Source organism: Python bivittatus, unplaced genomic scaffold, assembly GCF_059951505.1.
Source record: "Python bivittatus isolate LINGU-HERP-01145 unplaced genomic scaffold, Pbiv_v1 ctg000840_np1212, whole genome shotgun sequence".
In the NCBI taxonomy this organism is placed as follows: domain Eukaryota; kingdom Metazoa; phylum Chordata; class Lepidosauria; order Squamata; family Pythonidae; genus Python; species Python bivittatus.
In genome coordinates this window covers 17,145,353-17,171,012 of record NW_028277113.1, presented here as the reverse complement: position 1 = coordinate 17,171,012, position 25,660 = coordinate 17,145,353, and the positions used below count along the sequence as shown (strand labels likewise).

Here is a 25,660-nt window from a genome sequence, read left to right as displayed (position 1 = left end):
AAAAAAAAAAAAAAGTAACTTTCACCCTTTCTCAACTTTTGTAGTTTTATTTAATTTTTACAAACAACACATGATTTCCAACATATCCATCGCTTTTCAAATACTGAATGAATCATTCCAACATTCGTTTCTCTTGTGCAATTTTTTAAAAAACATTACCTGTACTCCTCTCAATGTGAGTGCTTCAAAAAAGTTTGTTTAACCTTCTCATCAAATTAGTTTCACATAAAAAAATATTCCCACAAGTTATAGTGCTACAAGTAAAGATCCTATCAGTAAGGTAACACATCTGAAGCGAGGTCATCTATGTAAAAGAAACTGGACTCTGGAGTAGAAGTGTGCAATTTGTTTGGAATTTCCCCATCAATAGAAAAACACAATACTGCTCTTGGAATCTACAAAGGAAATCAACAGAATATTTCTGTGTTCTCAAAAGCAACAATCACAATTTGGAGGATTATTCATTTCTTTTTCAGGAATCATCAGGGTAATAAACATAAAAAAGCAAAACAGTAACCACATTCTGCTTAAAAACCAATATGGAACTATGTCCCTTTGTTTATGCTATTACTGTGTCTGTCCATTGGCTGGACAACACCTATCCATAATAATCAGGTGGGGGGGGGATCACATATTGCTGTTAACAGTGTTCATTTCATAAGAGATGAGACAAAAGGGCACAAACAAATATAAGGGAGTGGGTCAAAGAATTGTCAGCAGAAAGAAGACAGCTACTAGTTTGCTTGTATAATCATTAATAGAGGTGTTCACATGGGCCTATAATAAAGTAGGGCCTATTGTCATCTGTATGCTTCTGCTTCCATACCAGCTAGAAAACACTCTTTCCAAGCACAGAAGGTCCCTTCTGTATGTGGAACGCCACTTCTGAAGTTCTGAGCACTGATGCCACAAAGTTACGCTGTTAATACAAACAGATGGTATGGAACTTGCTTTTAGACCTTGCTTTATTATTTACTACCATTGCTGTTGAGCTGCATATCAGCTGCTTTCTTTCCCTTCTCAACTACTAGTGGAATAGGTGTGGCTAAGTCCACCACTAATCCCATATATAGACATTTTCACTCTATAATCTGAGACTGAATGAGCAGAAAGTCTATCCACAGTCATCTAATATCAAATTGAAGTCTATGGCATCATCCATAATAGCAAGCATATTAAGAAACAGCAAGTGAACTTTGACACATAAATGGGCCTTCAATGAACTGGACATTCATTGAAAGGACTGATCAATGCACAGTTCTGACCTGCTAAAACTAGTATTTTTAAGTACAGGTAGATCTGTGATTTCAGAGTGGTGAGCATACATTTCTCTTTAAACATTTGGGTCATGCATACTTTCTTGTAGGACTGAATCCTGAAGAAAGCAAGGATTTACAACACTGTGGCCGGGATATATATGGCATTTATTTAAAACAATGTTTAGGAACCCAAAATTAGAAGCACCACAAAGCATCTTTAAAACAGCATTCTTAATTTTTAATTAAAAATTATCACTGTTATGGGTCCCCCCCCCACCCCAGCTTGGCAACATATCAAAGTAAAACAAGCCACTGTATTCTCTGTCATCAAAAGCTACAGCTCTGACTGGGTCTGTCGCTTTATACTGCACACCAGGTGATTAATCTTAAAGTTACTACATAACCATGCAGGAAATCCAAACATCTCCTTGGAATTGAACATCCCTACTCCAGAGCAGTAAAAGTGCTCCTTCTGGTCACATCAGTGTACCACACCATACACCAGCCCCATCCCTGAGTAAGAGGTTTGAAAGGTTTCTAAATGTTCCTTGACTTAGGGAAATCAAGCTGTGATGTCACTTCCTGGCTCTCAAACAATAGAAAAATATCAGATGGGGGGGGCAGGAATTAGGCATGCATTCTTTTCCAGGAAATGAAAGGAAATGGGGATAGGGGGATAAAGACGACTGAGGTTTTTAATTTTTTTTTTAACAATCCAGATTTTTATGTAGAATATGAGGTGACATCACACTCTGAAACCCTACCATGTGGCCCAGACAAACTGAAATGATACCTAAGTTAAACACTATAAGGAACAGTCATTTTATATAGAGATATATAGATATATAGATATAGATATATTTATTTAGAAATTCCTATAAAGAGGTTCTGGTATTTTTTTCTTTGCCCTGACTAATTTTATTGGTGATTGTATAGTTTCATTGTAAACTAAAGGAGGTCTGATACAAAAATAAAACGGGGGGGGGGGGACTGGTGTCAGTTAATATTGCCATGTGGATACTGTACAGACTTCTTACAATGAAATTAATCTTAAAATGTCCTCTACAACTGTCACTATTTCAGCAATTAGAAGAAATTGAAAAGGGAGTGACACTGTGAACCAGAGTTTACAGGACAAGTTGCAAGAACATGCATGGCATTGACATATTTCATGTGAAATTAGGTGCCTTTGAAAAAGAGAAACTAAGGCACTTGGGAGCACAAGGCTCAAATCTTAATCCCATTGATGAAGAGGACAAAAGAACCCAACACAAATTCCACTGCAAACATCAATAGGACTAGAACTTGCCTTGAATAATTTTGGAAATTGGGAAATGTAGGACATAAAAATGTCACAGAACTAGCCCCAATTTAGATAGATATAAAATAGAACATGATGCTGGTACTTCTCCAGAAGATTGCACCCATCTAAGAGTGCCCAGTAATTACTAGGTATTCATCTTCACAGAATGAGTCTCACCTCATATTATCTTTTCCACCATTAACATCCTTTGAGGGAGAGAGATATCAATTTTTTTTTTCTCTGTTTGGATTTTTTTCTTTAAATGTGAAGACCAGCAGGGTGTAGTAAGAGCTGTAAGAAGCCCTTGGTCCAGGGTGTGCAACTTGTTGACATCCAGAGAGATTTTATCCCTACTATATTCAAAGGAAGGCATAAGGCCCTACATTTAACACTCTGAAAAGAGATGGCATGAGAAAGGTCTGTTGTTACCATTAGGTGAGTCTAAATTGGCACACAAAATATTGCACATACTAAAAAGAAGCAAAAGCAGAGCAACGAGAACAATGTTTGGACGGAAGTAACAATTGCAAGTTCTAAGTCTCCAATGCAAGTAGAGAACAAATACATTCCTATTGCTTGAACCATTTATTAGTATTGGTTTATTTATTTTACTTGTTAGTGTTAGTTTTATAGATGTGGTCAGTTTTGTAATCCCTGCTTCTTTATGTATGATGTTCTCTGAGGACACATGAAAATAGTGGTACTGATGGGAATGAAATAGGAATTTTGCCCCATATTTTACTGTTCTTCTTGCTATCAGAGGTTGAAGTGAAAACAAAACAAAAATAAGCCAAAATAAAACTTCAATAAATTGAAAGTGCCCTGAGCAGAGTTTATGGAAGAATAAGCAAATTCTCTGAGCAGAAATGTTGAAAAAAAATTACAGCACTAAAAATGCAATATGATTGTGAGAAGGAACCTGCCCAGTGATCAGCTGAATTACTGAGAGGTCATAATAACAATTCAAGATAGATTTTCAAGCTATTTTAAAACTTAAGCACATTTTTGGTGCATCCCAAAAATTGGTACAAAAATGATTCATTCTGTTGTGAGCTAAGGTTCAAGTAACAAAGAAACACAATTAAAAAGAGGGGTATATTGGAATTTTTAAATGTATGTATAGTATTTAGGCAAGTGGGCAGGGAAATTGAACATTTGAAAAACTGTTCATTTAAAGTTCTGTTTTGATTTCTAAAATTTAGATTCTTGCTAAGAATGAATCTGATATTGATGGAGTTATGTGCAACCAGCAGGACATCAGGGTCAAATATAAAGAAAAACGATCTTCTGTAGGGCAACTAATTGAACTACAAATTGGTTAAACTCAGCTAAGGTCTCAATTTATCATTCACTTCGGTAGCAGGAGATGCCAGTTGTCTATTTTGGCTTAATCCATTCCATTTTGCAGACAATGGCCACCTTAGGGCAAGTGAAATGATCACAGAAAAGAAATCAGGGTAAGCAGCCTGCTTATACAGGCAATATACCACACCTTCTACCTTACTTGTTCTTTCTTTGGATTTCATCCAAACCAAATGGCAAGTAGAGAAAGAAGGTAACTGATGATCACCCACCTATCCTTGGTAAGCTGGAATACAGCATTGATGCCAACATGTTCTTGCACCATTTTCACACAAGACACTAGATATCTTTGAGACTCTCACATAATATTTGTAACACATGTGAACATACTTAATAACATGGATAGAACATGCCCATATAGAGTTACATTACAAATTCAATGGATACTCAAATTTAGTCTCATGTGTGAAAATGTCCACAGCATCTCTTTTCAGGAGATCCTGATTTATGCAATAATAATGCAGTATTTTACTACCTAGACTTTAAAATAGGCTAATAATTTAAGTGATTTCTTTTTGCAGGTTGGTATATGTTCAATCACTTATCTGTGAGTAATCAACTGGGTTTTAATGTGACTATTTATCAGAAACTGGTTTTAAGCCACTAAATCAGCAGAAGTTAGGATCTTTGGATCCACTCTTGAATTTATTTCAGATTTCTGAGATCAGTCATATAACCACTGAAAGAGTTTAACTGGATAAACTTTTACCCATCATCCTGTTGTACCAAATTTTGACATTAACATTATACTACTAATCAGAAGAAAAGTAACTGAAAGTAAGAAATAGTAATTTTACAATAAAAAACAACAGAGAATTAGAACTGAATTAAAACAAAACACAAAAGTTGCTTCTGTGTCAAAATGACTCTTATGGAATACTCAGCAAATCTGAGCAGAAATTCTCAGAAGCTTTTCTGGTTCAGGGTGACAGATATGATACAAAGAAACTAAAAAAGATTGAAAGGAAACCTAACCCTACTAAAATGGCCTAGAAATTAGGCAGGTTAGTAAGTAACTGCTACATTTGTTTAAGCTTTTTCAGTCCCTCTCCCTTCCTCAAAAATTAAAAATTGCAGGAATACCACACAAATGATAAACTCAAGATGTGCAAATTGCAAGATTCTTTAAAGTCCATCTTTTTCAAAAACACTGGACAATAATGTTTTTCTTCTCATTCCCTTATACTCTTTCTTATTCTTTTATTATATGTCAGCTTGCATATACCTTTAACTTTTTCACAAGCATAAAAGTTTTAAAAGTGCCTCCTATTAAGTAGTCCTTGTGGACAATGACTGTCACATACGAGTTCATAATTCACATTCATACCTTTGATACCACATGAAAACTTTCAGCATCTCGCTTGTGAAAAACCTTTACTTTGTTTGTACGCAGTTAACAGTGTTGAAGATGTCAATATTCTCTTCCCCCCCCCACCCCAGAAGAGAATAAAGCAAAATACAGGATTTGCTGAGCGTTAAGTCAGGATTCTCAGCAAGGAAAGTCTGATCATCATTTTAAGTGCTCGAAGACATTCTATGTTCATCCATTTCCTTGTATCACACTGAAATTTGAAAAAAGTGGCACTAGTCCTAGTACAGAGTTAAAAAACAGTACTAGAGTTTAAAAAATGCAACCTAACTGCAAAGAATTTTTATGTTCACTTTCCCAAAGGAAAGTACATTGTTACTTTGTGGAAGCAAATGTTAGCGGCAATATGCTGTATACAAGTTACAATACCCACAATTTGGATCGTGCTATATTGACACCAACAATGTCACACTTTAAGCAAATTACCAGTTTTAGCAAAGCAAGAATCAGCTGCTACACTCTTGCTATGCCACTGTGCTAGCAAGTGGAGATGAAATCTCTATGTGGCAGTCTCCGAGAAGAACAATAACAACAACAACAACAATAATAATATTAATAAAAATAGTGCAGTTAGACCCCCCCACTCTGGGGCACAGTATGGGATTGGGTTGGGGGAATGGAAAATACAAGACAAAAAAAATCAGAAAATTAAAAAGAAAATAACTTTATTGTGCAAAGCCTCAAAGAGTGCTCAGTTCTCCATTATTGCCTCTGGACTAGACTTCAACAGAAGTTTGTTGAGAGAACCACCAAATCACATTGCTATGGAACTCTCAATTCCACTCTCTGACTGAATCAGACAATAGTGTTTGTCTTTCCTAGAGTTCTCTTGCCAGACTAATTCTGCTTGAAGTGTTGAAAAACAGGTGCCATGTCAACATTTGCTTCCACAAAGGGTGTGTGTTCATGTGTCAAGCAGATACTGCCCTTTCTGTAGCTCTTGATAAAAAAAATCACCAATGAGCACCTAGGTGGGGGAAGTATGCACCTGTCTCCTGCATAATACCAACTGCAACTATAACGACGTTATAAACATAAACCTAAAATAAGATGATAACATGTAAATACTCGGTTATTTAGTCTACAGTACAGTAATCTGGATAAAAATGACAAGGGATATTCTAATTTCCTTTCCCTAATAGACTTCACTTGCCTACATTAGATCGCCCTTCAATGCAAATCTTAACCTCCTGAGGAATAAAAGAAGGCTTGGGAAGAGTCAACGGTGGCTCCTCTTCTGACTTCTCTAGTTTCCGTGTTTCAGGGGCTGACCACCTCCTCTTCCGAGTTGCTGTGGGCTTGCTGGATTCTGATTTGGTGAGTAGAGATGCTGCAGGTAATCCTATTTTATTTGGAAACTTCAGTTCACCATTTTCAGATGTCATCTTTGCACCTCCCTGATCAATCCCATTTTCCTGCTCCGCATACCTATGTCTACCACCTACTAGACTGTCATTTTTAGAGTGCTTCAACAAGATGCTAGCTGAGTCCATGGACTGGCCCTTTTTAATTGAGCCATTCTTCAGATTCTTGAGCGTAAGTGATATGCAGACATCACCAACGGAGAGTTTGGAACACGGCAAATCAAAGAGCTGGCTCGTTCTCTCAGGGCAGCAGGATGACCAGCCTTGTCCAAATACAAAAAAGGGATATTCTACCAAAACTTCAACACTGACCTGTAAAGGGAAAACAGAAAACATGGATATGAATTTTAATATGTGCATTTGCCTGTTCTTTACACATACATTTTCAAAGAAAATGTGATGTCATTCACAGCAAAATACACATATAGCATTCAGATAAAGAAAATGCTAGCACTCCAAGATTTATCACAGCCACGGCAGGAGAAGTAAAAAAATAAATTCTCCTTATGTACTTCTGGAAAGAACCTTCAAAGGCGGTAGTGGTACCAGGTAAAACTCTTCAGAAATTCTGCTCAGGTGTATTGTATCTGGAGTGTTCAACATGAGTAGTTCAAATAAGTCCCTTCCCTACAACCATCTCTCAAAGCCCTTGCATGTGGGTGTATTTGTATATCGATTTTCACACAGCCAGGCTGACATATACATATAATCACTGAGGCTTTTCTCCTGGGAACACTTTGCAAAGGTGATTTACTGAAGTGACCTCACCTCAAGCTAAATGAGCAGGTTAAAGAAACATTTGTGAATTCTTTTTGGTTTTTTTTTTTTTTTTGCTAAGAAACTGATTTGATTGTCTAAGATAGTTTTGTAAAGCAAAACTATTCAGTAGAAGATCAAGTAAAAAGTCAGGAAGTGGTGGAAGACCTTTACTTATTCTAACCAAATAGGTAATCCCCATGTTTAACCACATCCTGAGTACATCCAAAGTCATCACTTTGTGTTCTTGCCTATATTCTGTAGCTGCTCCAAATTTTCTTTTTTTTTTTTTTAAAGAGTTTTGATCATGAAACTCAATGCAAGTAGATCATTCTCTGCCATATTGCTCCAAGTCCTTCTGGGAGTTTGTCTGGTATATGTTTCTTATTCCACTTCCGGCCTTTCCTTTCCCTTTTTGCGTAGGACCAAATTTATGTTTCCAGTCCGAAGTTTCCTTCTGGGCTTGTATTAATTTGTTGCTGCAGAAGTGATGGGAGTGGAACTAAAATAAACATCCCAAAGACATTAAAATGGGAAGACTGGACTAAGCAATGATGTCAGCAACAATTGGAAACCAATATAGGGAAATGTAACATGTGAAGGCCAGCCAACCTGAAAATTACTGTCATGGAACCAAGTTGCAAGGAAAATGTTCATAATCAATGAATGTGAAATAAAAACTACAGTTGCAGATGTGCTGCACAAACTGATGAAGTAGCAAAACTAAATATACAAACCACTTTTAAAACCACAAGATCAAAATGTTCTAAGGCAGAATAAATACAGTTTGGGCCTAGAAGTGGGAATATTAATTATTTATATTATACAGCATAAGTTTCCACAAATGAGTTCTTCAATTATATTCTTTAGCACTTTGGAGCATTAAATCATATTGCTTGCTTTAAAAAAAAATGGCTTACTTATGTAGCACATTAAAGGCCAGATCCTGCATTCAAAAGAGATTTTGGGTTGGGATAGCAGTCAACAAAATATTGCTGTTGAGAAGTCAAGTTTAATTTCAGAAGAGATCCTCAATAATTTAACTAGAATTAACAGAGTTTGTACACAGTCATATTCTGATGGGTCAGAAGCTGAGCCATGAATAAGAAACTAAAATGTAAAAATGAACCTATTAATCTACTTAGCAAAATTATGATCTACTTTCAGTTTGAGTCACGAACAGTTTTATCAGTTTTTTATTCTGAAAAATAATGTAACAAGATTAAACCTTTTCATCAGGAATGATCACAGGACTCTGAGGTAGAATAATATCTGCCTCTAGCTGTTCATATCCCTTCATTGTCAAACTGCTGTGGAAGCAAGGACAACTGCATTATATAGTGTGATGCAATTGATCCAACTAGCTTATCAACCTTTTTTAATCTGGGCTCTCTAGCTGCCAGTATTTTCAGTCAAGATGGCCAAATTGGGAATTAGGAACAGTAGACCCAATAAATCTGGAAGGCTGAGGTTGTGGAACCCCAGAGTCTTTTCAGGTAATCCCCACAGATGCCCGAAGAGAAATCCTTTGAATACAAAGTAACTGCATCTACCACAAAATTATGACCTTTCCCCATTGTTATAGTAGAACTATTTGACATTTGCAGCTCTGTCTACCAAGAATAACACAATTCATGCATCTAATAAAGCGGATGCTATTCTGTGAAAGTTTAAGCAACAATAAATTTATTAGTCTGTAAGTAATCACAAAACACTACTATATCTGTTATCTTGGATGCTATAGCAATTTTGTTGTCTGATCTCTTGATTATACAATTCTTTATCTATTTGTAATGTCAAATGTAATCAGTGCAGAATTTTACTCATATAGGAAGTTATTTTTCAGTATTTATCAATAGCCTGGCTAAATCAACGCAATATTTTTAGGATGCATTCAGACATACTGTATAACACAGTATTTTTTCTCCCATGGTTTTTGTCTTATTCACAGCCCACTCAATAGATTACTAACCCATGAATTAAATGTTGATTCAACAGTACTTCCTCATGATTCACTTAATACACACACACACACACACACACACCCCACACACACTTTCAGTAAGTTAAAATTCAGGAAGGGAGAGATAAGCAGATCTGTGATGTCTCTTAATTTCAGCCAATAAATAGTGCTTAGAATTCAAGCTATTTTTTTTCCTTTCTGAGTAGTCTAGTTTCTTTCTCTTCCACAATACATTCCTCTGCTTTAGATTGTCAAAAATTGAATAACAATGATATGTCAAAAGGAAAACTAAGAAAAAGCACACTAGCTCTGTCCCCTCAAAGCTGCCTTTAAATGTTTAATGCAATACCACAGATATGCCGTTTCAGTAATGTTTAAGAGTCTAGCACTATCTTATCTCACAACTGCAGATCAGAGGAAGAATAAGGACATCAAAGCTACATAAGGAGTTCATGGCTTCAGGACTATATATGATGTACTTCTAGAGTCACAGTCACTTATATTCACAAATATTGTATATTTCAACAAAGTTTTGTCAATACATTGAAGATACACTCCAAATAAGAGATGCAAAAGACTATCTAGCCAGATAGTTTTATTATTATTAAAAAAAAAAAAAGAAACCCTTGGTAGAAGAGTAGCTGCTACTACAGAAGAACATGACTGATCTGGGAAAAAACCCAACTCCTGGAGTCTACAGAAAACCTAAATTAAACTCACATTTCTATGTGACTGTCTCTGAATTCTGGAAGCATCTCTTGTGAGAAACACAGCTGGTGAAGTATTTTAAGGTGATGATATCAGCTATATTTTGTTAGACTTCTGCATAAAGTGACACATTAACAGAAGAGGTCATCATCATTTCTTCTACCAGATGATGGCACTCTCAATCTCTGAATGGGAAGCTGTAGTGAGATTGTGAGTGAACAAGAGAACACAACACAAAAACACTGCTTCCATCCTTCTGGATCTGGCACAAAAGTCATACTGTGACATTCCTGAGCAATATTAAAAGACTCAAGGGTGTTAAAATGAACTATATTATGGACAGTCGCAGATGTGATTTTTTACATATACATATTTTTTCCTATTTTTTCATTAAGTATGTCAGACTATATGAAACAGTTAACAATCTCACCCATATTACAGGTTGAAAGTACAGGAGAATTCATGTATTCTCAATAATGATATGAAAGGTAGGAGCATATTTTTTATATCACTGGGCCAGTTCCGCCACTGCTAAATATACCAGATCCTATTTGGGGTGGGGGGCACAGGAGATACTGACAGCCTTAGAAAACTTCAGCCAGGAAGATCAGAATTAGAAGGCAACCATAAATCTTTGAGTCACTCAGCAACCATCACCACCCTTTGAAATATACATACATCTTGATCAGAAAAACTCATAGTCTCTCTTTTCCACTCTATTTTAATTTCTGGTTGCCAATTTCCACCTATACCCGAGCCATATCCTACATTTCAAAACCTTATTCTACCTGACACTAGATTATCAGCCAAGACTTCTCCAATTTGAATCCCCCCCCTTTTTGATTTTGTGTTCATCTTAGCTATCAAAAACAATTGATCTGTTTACCTGACTTGTGAACGATGATTTTGGCTTGCCTCTAGTATCTCCTCATGTTAGCTGGCCCTATAATTTATTGTACTACTCTGCCTTTTGTACAACTTGGCATTGCAGATGAATATCCATCACTGAACCAGGTCAGGAAAATAATATACAGACATACTATTCTGTGATATTGTTTTTGTGAGCTACTGCTTGGACACATATACGCACCTTATATGTCATTATATTTCAGACCCATTTTCTCTAATTTTAAAAAAAATGTTTAGTCAAAAATGTCCTTACATATGTCCTTCAGATACACAGATAAAAAATGAAAGAGTAGAATCTTATCCTAGGCCTTTGATCCTTAATTTTCATTATCAGAATAATTTTTCAAAAGGTTCATTTCTTATAGCAAACTTTTACATAGGAAACCATTGTTGTTTCCCGCATGTGCCAAATAAATGGACACTATTTTATTTCAGTACCAGTGGCATGGGATAGGTGACCTTGGGTGTGTCTCCAATCTCAACCTCAGGTGTCCATTGGTACAGCAAGACTTCCGGTCACCTATTCTCATAAAATTGCTGTAAAGACAAATTTACAGACTTACAGAACTGGAAGATTATTCATGAACAAAGAGCCCTAGAGAACAGGTGCCTGGGGATATTTTAACCACCCTTTTAATATAATTTAAATTTAATTTAATGTAATTGTCATATTTCTAGGTTCCCAAGTCCCAGATGACTCTGGGTAGCTTTACAAGTTAAAAACACAAAAGGAACATTATACAGCATAAAGTAAAATACAACTGGTACATGGAGGAAAACTACAAAAATCCCACATGCCTCACTTCAATCATTAAAAGGAGACCTGCCCAAAAACCTACCCTAAACCCTAAACAACCTTGCCATAGGCCTGGGGAGATGGCCAGGTTTTTAAAGATTGCCTGAAGGGGCAAAGTGGGAACACTTTGGACAAAATAGGAATACAGTTTTTACATTTCCTCTCTTTTGTAAATAGAAAGGGTTTTACAGAATTTGAAAGATCAAAATTTCTTAATCTTAAAACAAACCATGTTTTGCTGTGATGCTCAAAATGAGAAAATATTTCTGTTTTATAATTAGTTCCCATCGATATATTATTAGGAAATTTGTATTCCAAAGTATTACCAACTCTTCCAGCCAGGAATGACTTGCCTAGGTGTTTGAACAAAACAAATGAATATCTCTTGCCAAAATATCTGTCATTTTCACACTGGCTTACCATTCCAGATTGTTTTATGTGAAATAAGGAATCTAATCTGGAATACAGTCTTTATAAGGTTTGAGGGTTAATAACCCCAGTGAATCTGAGAGTGATGTCAGAGATAGGAAGAACTCTGGTATGAACACTCTTAAAGGAAAGGGAGGAAGCTAAGAGTAATCCAAAACATGTTGAGACCAGGCAGAGCTCTGCAGACATGAGGGAAGGCAACTCCAAATCAAGGCAATGACAAGCCATGCTTGTATTTTGCCAAAAAAAAAAAAAATCCCAAAACAAAACAAAACAAAACAAAACAAAACAAAACAAAACAAAACAAAACACCTGTTTGGGCATGAATATAACACGTAAGCAAGGTTAGGTGCTAGATTTTGAGACACCACCCGAACAGAAGGTATTTCTATAGTTACTAGAGAAGAGCATCAAACTTCCATTATTCAGTCTGGAAGAGTGATCTGTTCAGACCAAAGTTACAAGGAAATCTTATTGATGCTAATGACAGTACTGAAGTATGAATTCTTCATTTTACAAGAACACATGGCATCAGAATATGAAATATAAGAAATATGAACCAAAACATGAAACTGTCAAAGAGAAAACTAAGCATATAAAATTGGATACCTTAAAATCAGTGATCTTAGGTAGACTAGAATGGAACCCTTTAACTCAGTTCAGATAGTTACACAGTTTATTATTGAGGGCATCAGTCCACATGAAGGGAGAGAGTGATCACAAAACTCAGGAAGGATATTGTTAAGTATGTGCTAGGCTATAAGCAAATAAATGACAGGATAATACGTTAGAATTAATGAATATCAATATAATACAAGTTTATGTATATACTTACAGACTTAACAGAGGAAGACACTGAGAAATTCTATGACAAATTGCAAGGGGTACTAGATACAACATCAAGAAAGGATGTAATACTACTAATGCATGTTTGGAATAATGGAGAAATCTGGAGCTTCAGGAAGATTTGGATTGGGTAAATGCAATAATGCAGGAGTTGTATTAACAGAGTTTTGCAAGGAGAATTCTTGGTTTTTTGACAACATCTGCTTCAAATAACAAACACAGATTCTACACATGGACACTGAATGCACATCACTGAATCAAATCAATTCTGTAATAGGAAACAAGAGATGATGAAATGCAATCCAGTCAGCTAGGACTCTTGCAGTACAGAGCACAAATTATTAGTGTCAAATATATAGTTTAAGCTTAGAAAATTAAAGAGAATAGTTATGCCAGACAGTCACAACATAAGGAACAGGTTGAGGTGCACTTTATTGTAATGAAAGAGAAATGAAGGAGCTATGGAAAGAGATTAGAGATATTGTAAAAACCAAAATGAAAAAAAAAATTAAGAATGGCTTAATATGCCAGGACAAATTATCATGAGAGTTTGGGGAAAACAGGATAAAAACTTTGAGAAACAAGAAGGATGTACAACAACTGAACTCAGGCTTCCAACACCAAGGAAGAAATACCAAGGAAAGATATCTCAGTCAAGAACATCAACTTAGAGGAATATAAGAAGAAAAGGAAAATCATAGATCTTTAAATAACAGGAAAGTATACAGCTGAAATAGTAATAATCAAGAATAATTATGGAAGAGGTAATAAAGGCAAATGAGGTTAAAGAGTTAGGGCTAGGCTAAAAACTATGCTGAAGATGGAAAAAATATCCCTTTACATATGAAATTACAGAGTTACAGAAACTTTTGCAGAGAGAAAATATACTCGGGAAACACTTCTACCAGAAAGTGAGGAATGACAGACTATAGACCAGCTTTAAGTATGAAACCATTTAATGTGGATGAAAAAGCCACTGAACTGTTTAAAACTGCAGGAGAAAAGACAATTGTAAACAGCTCTATGTCATCAAATATAAAACAAGGCTGTGACACCTAAAAATGGGAAAAATCAGTTTTGATTTCTATACTGAAGAAAGATAATGCAAGAAAATGAACAAATGCCTCACACATAAAGTTTGTCACAGATTTGATACAGAAAAATAAGGAAAGAGAAATCTCAAACTAACAGGTCGCTTTCAGAAAAGGCAAATTAACATAATATCAGTTAACTATCATTACACAGATAAGAACAAAAGAATCCAAGAATAAGATTTCGCTGATTACAACAATGCCTTTGACTGTATAGATGATGCCTGAATATGGAACCTAAAGGCTAAAGGATGTATCAAAACACCCAGATTATTCTTCTGAGAATCTTTACCATGAATAAAAACTAATTGTTAAGAACTAAATTTTGAAAAGTGAGTCAGAATAGGGACAAAGATGCAAATTGTCCTCATATCTGTTTAACTTATACAGCAAATCCATTATAGGAATGGCAGGATTGGAAGAGATGACAGCTGGAATCAAAATTGGAAGTTCAAACATCAATATTTTGAGATATGCAGATGACACCATTTTGTTAGTTGAAAGGAAAGAAGACTTTAGAAGAGCTCATTATGAAAGTAAAAATGGAAAATGGAAAATCTGGGTTAATATTAAATATTAAGAAGATAAAGATAATGTCAACCTGCTTTCTTAGAAGAAGTTAAGGTAGTAAATAGTTTGGCTTATCTACCCCAATAATAGATAAAGATGGACAGTGTGCTGTAGAAATGTGCTGGAGATTAATCCTAGAGAGGAAGGCAATGACAAACTCAGACAAGAACATGAAGGTTAAAGACTTGTCAATAGCAATGAAATAAGAATAGTTAAAACAATTGTCTTTCCAGTGGTAATTGGAAAGCTAGATACTGAGAATGAGTAAGAGATTGAAGATAGATGCTTTGAATTATAGAATTATATATTATACTATAAGTATCATGGACTGCAGAAAGAACAGATAATTTAGTCCTGTACCAAATAAAGGATGACTGGTCTCTTGAAGTGATGACTACCTAGCAGAAATGTTCATAGTGTTATCAAGTGAATGATAGACTAAAAAAAATAATAATTACATGTTGGGAAGTTAAGCAAAGGAAAAGAAGAAGACAATGGGATAAGATGGTTGGATAGTATTAACAAGATTATTGGAATAGAAGAGCTATGAAGATAGGTCAGTTAACAAGGGTTTGTCCACGCAATCCCTAGGAGTTGAACTGATTCTATGACACCTAACTAAATTCATTAATCTGCAGATCCTTCTGAGTAGTGGAATGTAGTTTCAAAGAAAATACTGCAAGTTTTCTAGACTTTTCAAGTTCAAACCTCCCACTGCATTTAACAGTTCTAAAGTGTTACTGACAATAATGGGAAGATTAAAAGGAAAGAGACTGGAGGAATCAGTTATTTTGGCCAGGGACCCAGTCTTTTCAACTATACTTGCTACTATGAAGCAGAAGCAGACCAAAAAAAAAAATTGAAAACAACATCTGCTGACGTTTCATTAATGGTGACAGAAATTTGTGAATAGATACCACCAGGTTAAGTGTTTACTGTAACCCGCATTTAACATGCCACTCATTAAAAATTATTAGCACACACACTGCTAGAGGTAGAATCTTAAAATATTTCTGAACTTCAAGCCAGGGATGTTCATACAGGTTCTTTTACTCTTTACCACTCTGTTCTGGTTTATTTTTCATTAATTTTTTTAACTAATAAGACAAGTTATAGTTTATTAATTTTTATTAATTTATTAGAGTTAAAAGTTAAAGTTAACTACTAAAGTTAAACTAATAAAACCTAATGAGGAATGCAGGTACCTATGTTGGTTCTCTATTGTTCAATTAATTGGAAAACAAAGAACTATAAGAGTGTGCTTTTATTTGGGCAAAGTATAAGGTCATAAAACAATGATCCACCATTCCTCAAATAGGAGAGGTTTTCTTTCTTGTGGTTTTGTTTAATACCTAGCCTAAAGAAAAAGTCTGGCATATTTAAACTCTGTATATTTTAATTAGTCCCAATAAAATGTTCATCCTTCTGTTATTTTGGGATTTAATCCAAAAAGCAGAATATCTGTTACGCATGTTAAATCACATAACATTTATATTTCTATAAGATTCCAAACTGCAGTAATTGTTGGCTGTATAATAATGATTTCATCAGATTGGTTCCTTTGTCACTGGTATAATTTGCATAAATCCATTCAGACGTACAACTAGTCACCAATCTATTACTCTGAGGCTAAGAGACTATGAATCAGGAGCAGGGATAATAAGGATATTATGTCTACTTTCCTAATTACTTCTTCCCTCCCCCCACAAGCTCTCATATTGATTACCTGTGCTCGGTGCTCTCCAACTGCAAATTGTATCATAGCAATGCCTGGATTATGGCTGTCATCAATTCTTTCCACGGTGCTGGAGTCTATTTTCAGGTCACTGCTAATTTCTGCACTCTGTATAAAGTCTTCTGTTTTTAAGTCTTCTACCTTCTTCAGCTCTCCATTTGCCAATTGAATGATAGAGCCTTTCATAAAATAAGGAGGCAATATAGCAGGAGCTGTTGCTGAAGGTGGTACTGGCTGGACCAGGGGGAGATGGATCTGGGCCTGGACTACAGCTGCCTGGTAAGCCGGCTGGCTTACTAGTGACTCAGCACTGAAATTCTCACTTTTTGGAATGGTGGTTGTGACAAATGTATGAGGCACTGCTGCCAGCTGGGGAGATGAAGTGGCTATAGCAGGTGGTACCCCTGAGGAGTCAATATCTGCACTTCCTACTGGTATTAAGAGAGGTTGTGTACCAGGGATCACCAGATGCTGTGGTAGATTTCCAGGATAGCCAAAGGCTTGCTGTTGACTGCTCAGATAGCTAATTACTGGTGGTTGAGTCCCAGTGTAAAAGGCTGTAGCAGGCAACCCAACAGGTAGCTGCTCTGAAGCACTGTGGGTGGTCTGAATGACTGTGTGAGGGGATAAAGTGGCAACTGCTTTCACCCCTTCATGACCAATAGTCTGTTGTGGAGACAAAGCATAAGATCGGTGGCCTGTCTTTCCTAAATGCAAGCTTCCCTTTTCATTGATGGTGGAAGGAGGTGTTTCTCTGTTGGTGGTCTGCTGAACCTCCATGTCTGTAGTAGGCGTACTGCTGTTGGGGACAACCATAACAGAGGGCCGGACACTGGAGGAATCTCGTGCAATATAATCAGTAGGACCAGAGTGGACCACCACATGTCTGGCCTCATAATGGTGAGGAGATGGTTTATTGCCTGATTTGATAAGATTTACTTCAGAAGATGGTGAGATGCCATATCGCCTACTCTTTTCTACTTCCCCATTCAGAATTTCCTTTGCTTGCATAGCCTGCAATCTGCTGCTCTCAGATTTCTTAGCAGACTCTCTAGTAACAAAATGGCCACCAGAATCTGCATATTGCACAACTACCTGGGAGGAAGGGCCAAGGGCGAATGCATGAGGAATCACTGTCTGGTGAGGATGCAAATGGACTGGGATGGCTGGAGGAGACACGTTTCTAACAGTACTCTGAGAGCTGGAAATATGGACATATTGGTTTTGCTGAGTAGGTGGAGGAGATCCTGCTGTGATCAATCCAGGTGTCCTGACTAAATGCGGCTCAACTTTTTGGCCTTGTTGGCTAAGGTTGCTCATGGTGGCCAGCAAAGAAGTATATGCCTCCAGCTGCGATCGCTGGGATGGAGTGGTTGCAACAGCAGTGGCAGAGGCTGCTGTGGTAGTTGCAGAATTAGCTGTTGGGGAAATTAGTGGGGAAGGGATGAATCCGGCATATGGTCCACTATACTGAGGCCCAACAAACTGGAAAGCATGCTGCAGATGTGCGTACTGCACCGGCGAAACAGGTGTTCCTGCCTGTGAAAGTGCAGAGGGGTACACTGTGGAAAGTGTGGCAGAGGCTGGAACAGACCTAGGAGCACTAGGTGGGGAATAATCCATTCCTGTAGAAAGTGATTTGTGTAAACCTACTCCCTGTTGTGAACCAGCCTCCACTGAAGTACCTCCAGACCGATTCCGCCCACTGCTGTGGCTGCTGGTTGTACTTGAGAGCCATGTTATATTATCTGCACGGTGATTTTCACTGGCCAGAACTAATGGCTTCACTTCAGAAGGCAGGCTGGTGGCAGGGATTTCCCGCTTCTTGGGTGGCAGGCATTCATTGCTTCTCTCCTGGTTGGATTTCATTTTTCACTGGCCCCTGCCCTTATCTTCTGTGGCTTCACTGCCTGGCTGATTTCAGTCTGCTAAGTGGAAAATCACATTTGATTTCTGATGTGGATCCAGAGACTTCATGAGGAATCATCTCCTTGTGACCACAACCTTCTACAAGCATCTCTGGAATGAGTGAGAAAGAGAAAAGAAAGAGAGAGAAAGGAAGAAAGAAAGAAAGAAAGAAAGAAAAAAAAGAGGAAATCAAAATTCTGGCATGAAGGAAAAGAAAACTATGAAACTAAGAACATCTCCAATCAATTAAAACTCTAACCAGCAGTTTTATAGCTATAGTTTAAAACAAAGGTTTCCAGTACATCATTGTTACTAAAGCGCTAGGTTAATCAAAATTATTTTTTTTCTCAATATAATTCTGTGGGCAAATTTTAAAGAATATATCTTTCAACCAGCAACTCTAGGAAAACTCAGAAACAAGTCCTACTGCAGGGCCTACTTCTAGGTAAGAATATGACACTAAATCCCTTGTTTAACAGACCTCGCTTTAACAGACTTTGGATTCAATGGCCAACATTTTCATTTGGACTCCACTGCATTTAACAAATTATTGTATATCTAAAGTTTCTCTGTTAAGCACAGGGTTTGTCCATTAAATTGAGATTTTACTGCAAATGCTGCCATTTACATCAATTATGAAAAAGACCAGAATGATGCAAATAATACAAATTGGGATTTAACAGATACCCCCTGCCTCTAAATGGTTTGGTAAATCAAGGTTTTACTATACTTGTTGATTATAAGATGGTGTAGCTGGCTAACATTATAAGATGATGTAGCTGTATTTCAACTGGAAATACCTTATCTTTTTAGACTGTAATACACAGGAAAAGGAAAGAGGGAGATTTGGGGGTAATTTGACTCAATGTCATATTGAGTTAAGTACGATACTGAATAGAGGCACTGTTTAGCATAGTGGTTAAGGCATCAGGCTAGAAACCAGGAGACCATGAGTTCTAGTCCCATCTTAGGCACAAAGCCAGCTGGGAGACCTTGAACTCTTTTTTAGCTCTAGGAGAGAGACAATGGCAAATTACTTCTGAAAAATCTTGCCAAGCAAATGGCAGAGACTTGTCCAGGCAGTTGCCAGGAGTCAAGACTGACTTGAAAGCACCCAAAAAAAAAAAAAAAGAAAGATACTGAATAATAGTAAGGATGAATCATACCAGTATGCTAAATCAATATAGACTTTCTCAAACAATTACAAGACAGGACAATTGCAGCTCTTATTAAGAGCTCTGCTCTGGGCCAAGTGAGCAGGAGAGAGGAAAGGCTTGGAATGGAAGAGTCAGCAACATTTGGAGTGCTGCCCAAGGGCCTTGCCCATAGGGATCCTTTGGGGTATTTCTTCTTGCAATGTTTTCCTCTGCAGCCCCCAGATCGACCTGGCTCAGAAATCGAATCTTTCCCTTCACCAGCTTTCCCCACCACACCAAATTTGATCCCAATCTGTTCAGTTTTTAGAAAAATTATCTTGATGATATACAGAGTCCCCAGCCCCTCTGCATACCGTTTTTTCAACATACCATTGGATGAAAACAGTAATAAAAAAGAGTTCACAGTTGCTGCCATCACCGAAAGATAAGGCATACATTCTAAAGTTTCATCAGGGTCAATGTAATTATTGCATCGTCTTCCTCAACTTAGCATTGCCATTTCTTTTTCCTTCTTTTTCCTTTCTTTATGGATTCTGAATTACCAAGCAGATTGGAGCAGCCCTGAAGTGCCAATGATCTCATTATTCTGTTTATTTCTGGACTTTGTTTTGACTTTTGTTCATGTGTATTTTGATGCAGTTTTCAGTTTATGTGTGGCAGCACTTAGTCACACTATTGATTAAAACACTGCACTGTAGTAAACCATGCATGAAATCACCACAAAACTGAAAGAATAAATTAAGTTTATTTATTTTCCTCTCCCTACTGTCTGCTGTGGAAATCAGAGTTGCCTCAAGGAAGTAAGAGGCAACCAATGAGACAATAACAAAGCAGGAGACTTACCTTTACTGCCTGCACACACATTTTATCTAGGTCAGAAGCAGAGTCAAATATGCCTCTCAATTACTGAAATGTTATGCTACAGCTATTAAGATGTCTCCATCCAACTCTTTTTCTCCATTTTTAAAGCCTACTCAAGGGAGAAGTACACATGTAGGATTTTACTTTCTGATCCTTTCAATCTGTATCTGCATACACAAGTTTAAACTCTACCTGCATGGTTAAAATTACATACTACAATAACCCCATATGCAGCTCTGATCATATCAGGTTCCCTTGTTTCTTAGTAACCAATGAATTGTGAGTTGCAACTCCTGCATGATTGAACTCTGTGTAGGAGGAAAAACATTAACAAATGACTGGGAACTATTGTGCGTAAGGAGCTTGGTTCAGTACAATTCAGGGGAGGGGGTGAACTCCTATATAAAATAGGATGAGAACAGACTTAAACAGCAGCTTAATATTTCAGTAATATTACAATTAGATTCACAGGAACAGAATATCATTATTAGAACAAACTGAACTGCTACAATATTACAAACTATAATATTTTGGTCCTTATACAACCCCTGTAATACTACTGCAGAATATACGTGCATTCTATGCCAACCCCCCCAACAAAATTTAGAACACAGAGCAGAGTAGTTATTTCTCCTACCACTGGGCTAACTCCATTAATTTAAATCAGGTATTCAATCAGTCAGGCATTCACTGAAAGGAGGAAAAAACACCCAATTCTCTTTAATACTCTATCTAATAGTCAGCAAGATGCACAAAGAGTATACAGTACTAATCTCACACATATCCACTTAAGGCCAAAGGATGGAGCTTCAGAGCATAATTTTTCAAACTGTTTAATAAGAATTAAATTCAGTATTAATAATGGATTTAACTGCACATGTTTCTTTCTGGAGTCTGCAAAGGGCAGCAGCCCCCTTTGCAAACAAATTACAGGTTGACCAAAAGGTAACCATCTTGGATAGTAATAGTAGGATAGCAACTGAAATATATAACTAGGAAGCTATCAATTTAAAAGACTGGTGCCAGTTTGCTATAATATGACAACACAAGAGTAAAATGGGGAGTAGCCAAGAAAAGAATACTCAGTACCCTGGCACAAAAAATACTGGCACAATCCAGTCCTAATCATTTGTTAAGTAGATCCACTAAAACAAGTAGACTTGTTAGGGTTAGTGTTCACTGATGCAAAACTTGCCTCTAACACTAGGAAGAGAAATTTAGATTAATAGAAATATTTTATGTGGTTTTTAAGATTTACTGGACATTTATACACCAATACAAGATCTCCTTTTCAGGGAACTGAAACAAAAGTCATCTTTTGCAGCTTACAACATTCAGTTCCAATCTCCCTGGATAAAGGGCTTTAGGGAAACTACCCTTCAATGACAAATGCGTTACACAGTCTTTTCAAGCTGATATACATAAAGTAGAAAGTACTACTTATCACTATTGACATGACAATGATAATTACGCAATAGCCTTTCTGCTCACTACTTTGAAAAACTCTATGTCCAATCCTATACAAATGTAAAATGAAAAACCTGGTAGGAGACTTCCAGATAAATGGCTCATAGTGTTAACAGCAGTATAACGCCAGCACTTCAGTGTCGCATTGGTTGCTGTTAGGCTTCAAGTTGCTGGTTTAGCCTATAAAGCCCTGCATGGCTTGGCACCCATATACTTACAGGGTGAGCATCTGTCCAGACCTAGCTGCCCTGTATGTTCATCTGAAGAGGGGCTGCTGAAAGTCCCCACCCCACATGAGATTCAAGGAGTGGGGTCTAAAGATGGGCCTTCCTGGTAGTGGTCCTTATAAGGATGTAAAAACTATAATACTGTTTTGATGAGTTTTTTTGGCACGGATGGTGGACCTAGCTTGCTTTTGTAATCTGGTCGTTTTTGTGGATTACGGTTCTTTTTTGTTTACTGCTGTTATTTTTACCTTCACTGGTGTTTTAAATCATCCCGAGACTTTTGAAACAAGGTGATACACATTTGGTTGTATAAATAACAGTACTTAAATAAAAAATCATTGCTCTTCTGCAATAAGTGGAAAACATGGGAGTATGACCAGATATACTGATTCTATCCCATTATTATGGCTAGTTTTGGGGAAGCAGCCATACTTCTAAATTATATGTACAAAGATATTGGAAGGAAGCTGCAAAGTTTAATCAGTTTATACAGAAGAATCATCCAGTTAAACTTTGTTGGATGCAAATGTTTTCTGGAAGAAAGACAGATGGCTGTTTCTTCTAACAATAAGTGGCAAATTTCTTTGTTAAAACTGTCACATTTTTTAATATTAAAAAAGCCATGTGAACTAATTGTTACTTATTTCTTTGACAAACCTTTCCAATGAGTATTTTGGAAAACTTGGTTGCAACTATTTTAGCATAAGCCAGATCAGTTCAAAAGAGAACAGCTACCATTTCTAGAAATAGAACATGGTTGAGTGTTGCCTCTTGCCTTCCTTTTTCTATGTAGGCTTTTTTCCCCAACCTCAAACACACATACACACAAGCGTTGACTCCCTATTTTAATTTGTGTATACAGTGCTTTCACAACAAAGAAAAGATTATTTGGAATAGATAATATGCTGTGTGTTTGGTACAACTAACATACAGGACACTTATAACTGTTGCACTACAAACAGAATGGATAAAAAAGTACCCAAACCTTTTGTTACAGCTGATTAATTTGCTGTAATAGGAAGGACAAGCAATGTTTCAGTACGTGCAGAATGGAGACAAAGAATGCCTTTTTCAAATGTGGTTATGGGGGAGCATGCACAATAATTTCTTGCATAAATTAATTATATACCTTCCTCCTAATATTAATAGATGTTGCCTGCTGCTACATATTAAACACGTTTGCATCTTTTAAGCTTTTTTTTTTAAAAAAAGCAAATGATGCATATATTAACTAATGTAACTTACAAGAACATTATCCTATTTTAAAATCTTATCAGTAAAAGGCAAGATTTGATTCAGACATAATGCCAAGACTTAATGTAGCTTGTTTGATTTGGGCCAATTGTGCTATACAAACCCATTTCAAGATAGAAAGTGTTGCTTACCAGCTACAATGAATGGATTCACATTATTTCATTAAGCAAGGAAAAAAGAAAGAACAAGTCACATTATACTTTAGTGTTATAAGTAAAACAGCAGAATCTCAGATACCATTTCAAAAGGCCCCCTGCCTTCATCTACCTTGTGATATTCTTTTCCATGTGGTTTGTTGAGATTTAAGCTAACTTGCTTAATAATACTATCTTGTCACCAAGTCATTGGTATAAGCCAGAAGTGAGGTATATAATGAAGCAAAGCTTGGCTTGATCACATTAAGAATCCTGGGATAACTGAACAGTATGTAAAACAAGAGTTGGCACTACGAGTTTAAATGCTAAAGAGTCAACACTGACTTCATGGCACATGATGATGATGATGATGATGATGATGATCATCATCATGTAAAATAAAGCAGGCATACCACTATTCTTTTCACTCTCATTGCTTACTCAAAGTAGTTTACAACAGGCTTAAATAAGTTTGTGTTAATGGAAATTGGGTTGGGGAGGAGGAAAATGGTTAGGATTAGTATATATGTTTGAAGGAATCAGGAGTATCATGCTCCTACCTGGAAAGCTTTTCCCATAGTGTCAGATCACTCAGCAAGTATACTATTTAAAAGCAAGTTCCCAAGTCTGTTTCTCAATAGTGTATAGCATGTTTGTGTTGCTGAGTCAGCTACTAAGAATAAGACGCAAAGCATGAAACCTGGGAAACATTATTCCAAACTTGTGAAAGGGATTTTAGAAATCAGTCGTATGAAAGTAGCAGTGCTGCAATTTTTAAGTGTCTTTGGTACTGAAACCAGAATCCCAGATTCCTACAACAGACCCTTTTCATCTTGTTACAGATGCTGTTCTTCTGAACGTTTAAATAGCCAAGATCACATCTGTAATCAAATCTGTACAGAACAACTACAAAAATTGCAATAAAAGGAATGCTGTAGGCTACAGCTGTTGTTCTCTTCTATGCAATGATGTTGCATTATGGGGCAGGAAGAACTTATGAGAAAAAAATAATGGTTGTGTTCATAGTTCTGTCATCAGACATTCACTTGGGGCAATAGCTAGCCATGTCTGAAGGGCTGGGAGCTGCAACCTAGCCTCCTGGAAGACCCCAGGAGGATATGATCCTCATACACAAGAGGTCAGAGGCTGTTTTTCACATTTCTAGAACTGAAGGGTCAGAATTGAAGCAAGAGGCCTCTGGGAGGCAAACCGCTTCCATTCTCAACCATCACCCCCTCCAAAACATGAAACAGTTAAAAAACATGCCACCAATTTGGGGTAGCACAATGGTTCAATTTCAGAAGCATGACCTGGATAATTTTTCAACATTTCCTGTGGAGTAGGGTTAAGAAAGTGAATGGAAGTAGTTTGCCTCCCAAACATTTCCCATTTCCATTCACATCCTTAAGTAAAAAAAATAACAGTGCCCCAGATTGCCTTTTGGCAAAAATTTCATGGTGTTGGATGGTTGCATGAGGCTTGTGAAATTATAGTAAGTACCACTTCCTTTTCTTTAGGAAATCTGGAAGACTGCTCAAGCTTGCCTAGTATAGACATGTAATTGAGTGCAGAAACATTTTTACAAACTATTCTGGTATCTCTGTCTCAATTTTTTGTGGCCCAAGTTCTATTGTGATTTTCATGGTTCAAGGAATCACTCCTCTTGGACATGATAATATCGTCAAGTACTTTGGGAAAGAAGGTAGAATCAAATTTTCTTGTCCCTCTGACAATTAGGACAAGCTGTTATCTGTAAAACATCTTCACTAATGCAAGTAGTGGTATTACTTTTACTTCACAAATATAGCACCTTTTATTGAATTTTAAATTTTGGAAGTGGTACACTCTTGCAGCCTAGTAACAGAAATGGATCCAATTCTCAGTGTTTCAGTGGAAATCGCATGTTTCCATATTATGAATTTGGAATTCATTCAAGTATGGTTTGGCAAATTCCTGCACACAGCTCCAGTTTTTCAGTGGCAGTTCTGATAAGCATAGGATTTTCCAAAAATGCAAGTACATTAAAGAAAATCATTTTTCAGAAGCTGAATTTGGACATACACTCATCATCTTACATTCTGATGCATTCTCTTTTTCTATCTCTAATTATATTCTATTTAGATGTTATGGTCAGGATTGGAGATAGAAGAAATATATGAGAAAAATATCCAGGCAAGCCAAGACTCCACTCT

The 25,660-nt window shown here is 36.8% G+C and overlaps 1 protein-coding gene across 10 annotated transcripts in view; it reads right to left on the bottom strand.

Annotated features, from left to right (window-relative positions):
• The window catches only part of ATXN1 (ataxin 1), a 238,728-nt gene continuing 213,068 nt past the window's right edge, over nucleotides 1-25,660 (bottom strand). For all 10 annotated transcript variants that reach the window (XM_088130940.1, XM_088130943.1, XM_088130946.1 and 7 more), the window contains 2 exons: nucleotides 16,452-18,479; nucleotides 1-6,969 (listed from right to left, as the gene is read on the bottom strand). In XM_088130940.1, the coding sequence (XP_087987066.1) occupies nucleotides 6,439-6,969; nucleotides 16,452-18,329 (2,409 nt within the window). In that variant the 5' untranslated portion in view covers nucleotides 18,330-18,479 and the 3' untranslated portion in view covers nucleotides 1-6,438. The remainder of the gene's footprint in view (nucleotides 6,970-16,451; nucleotides 18,480-25,660) is intronic.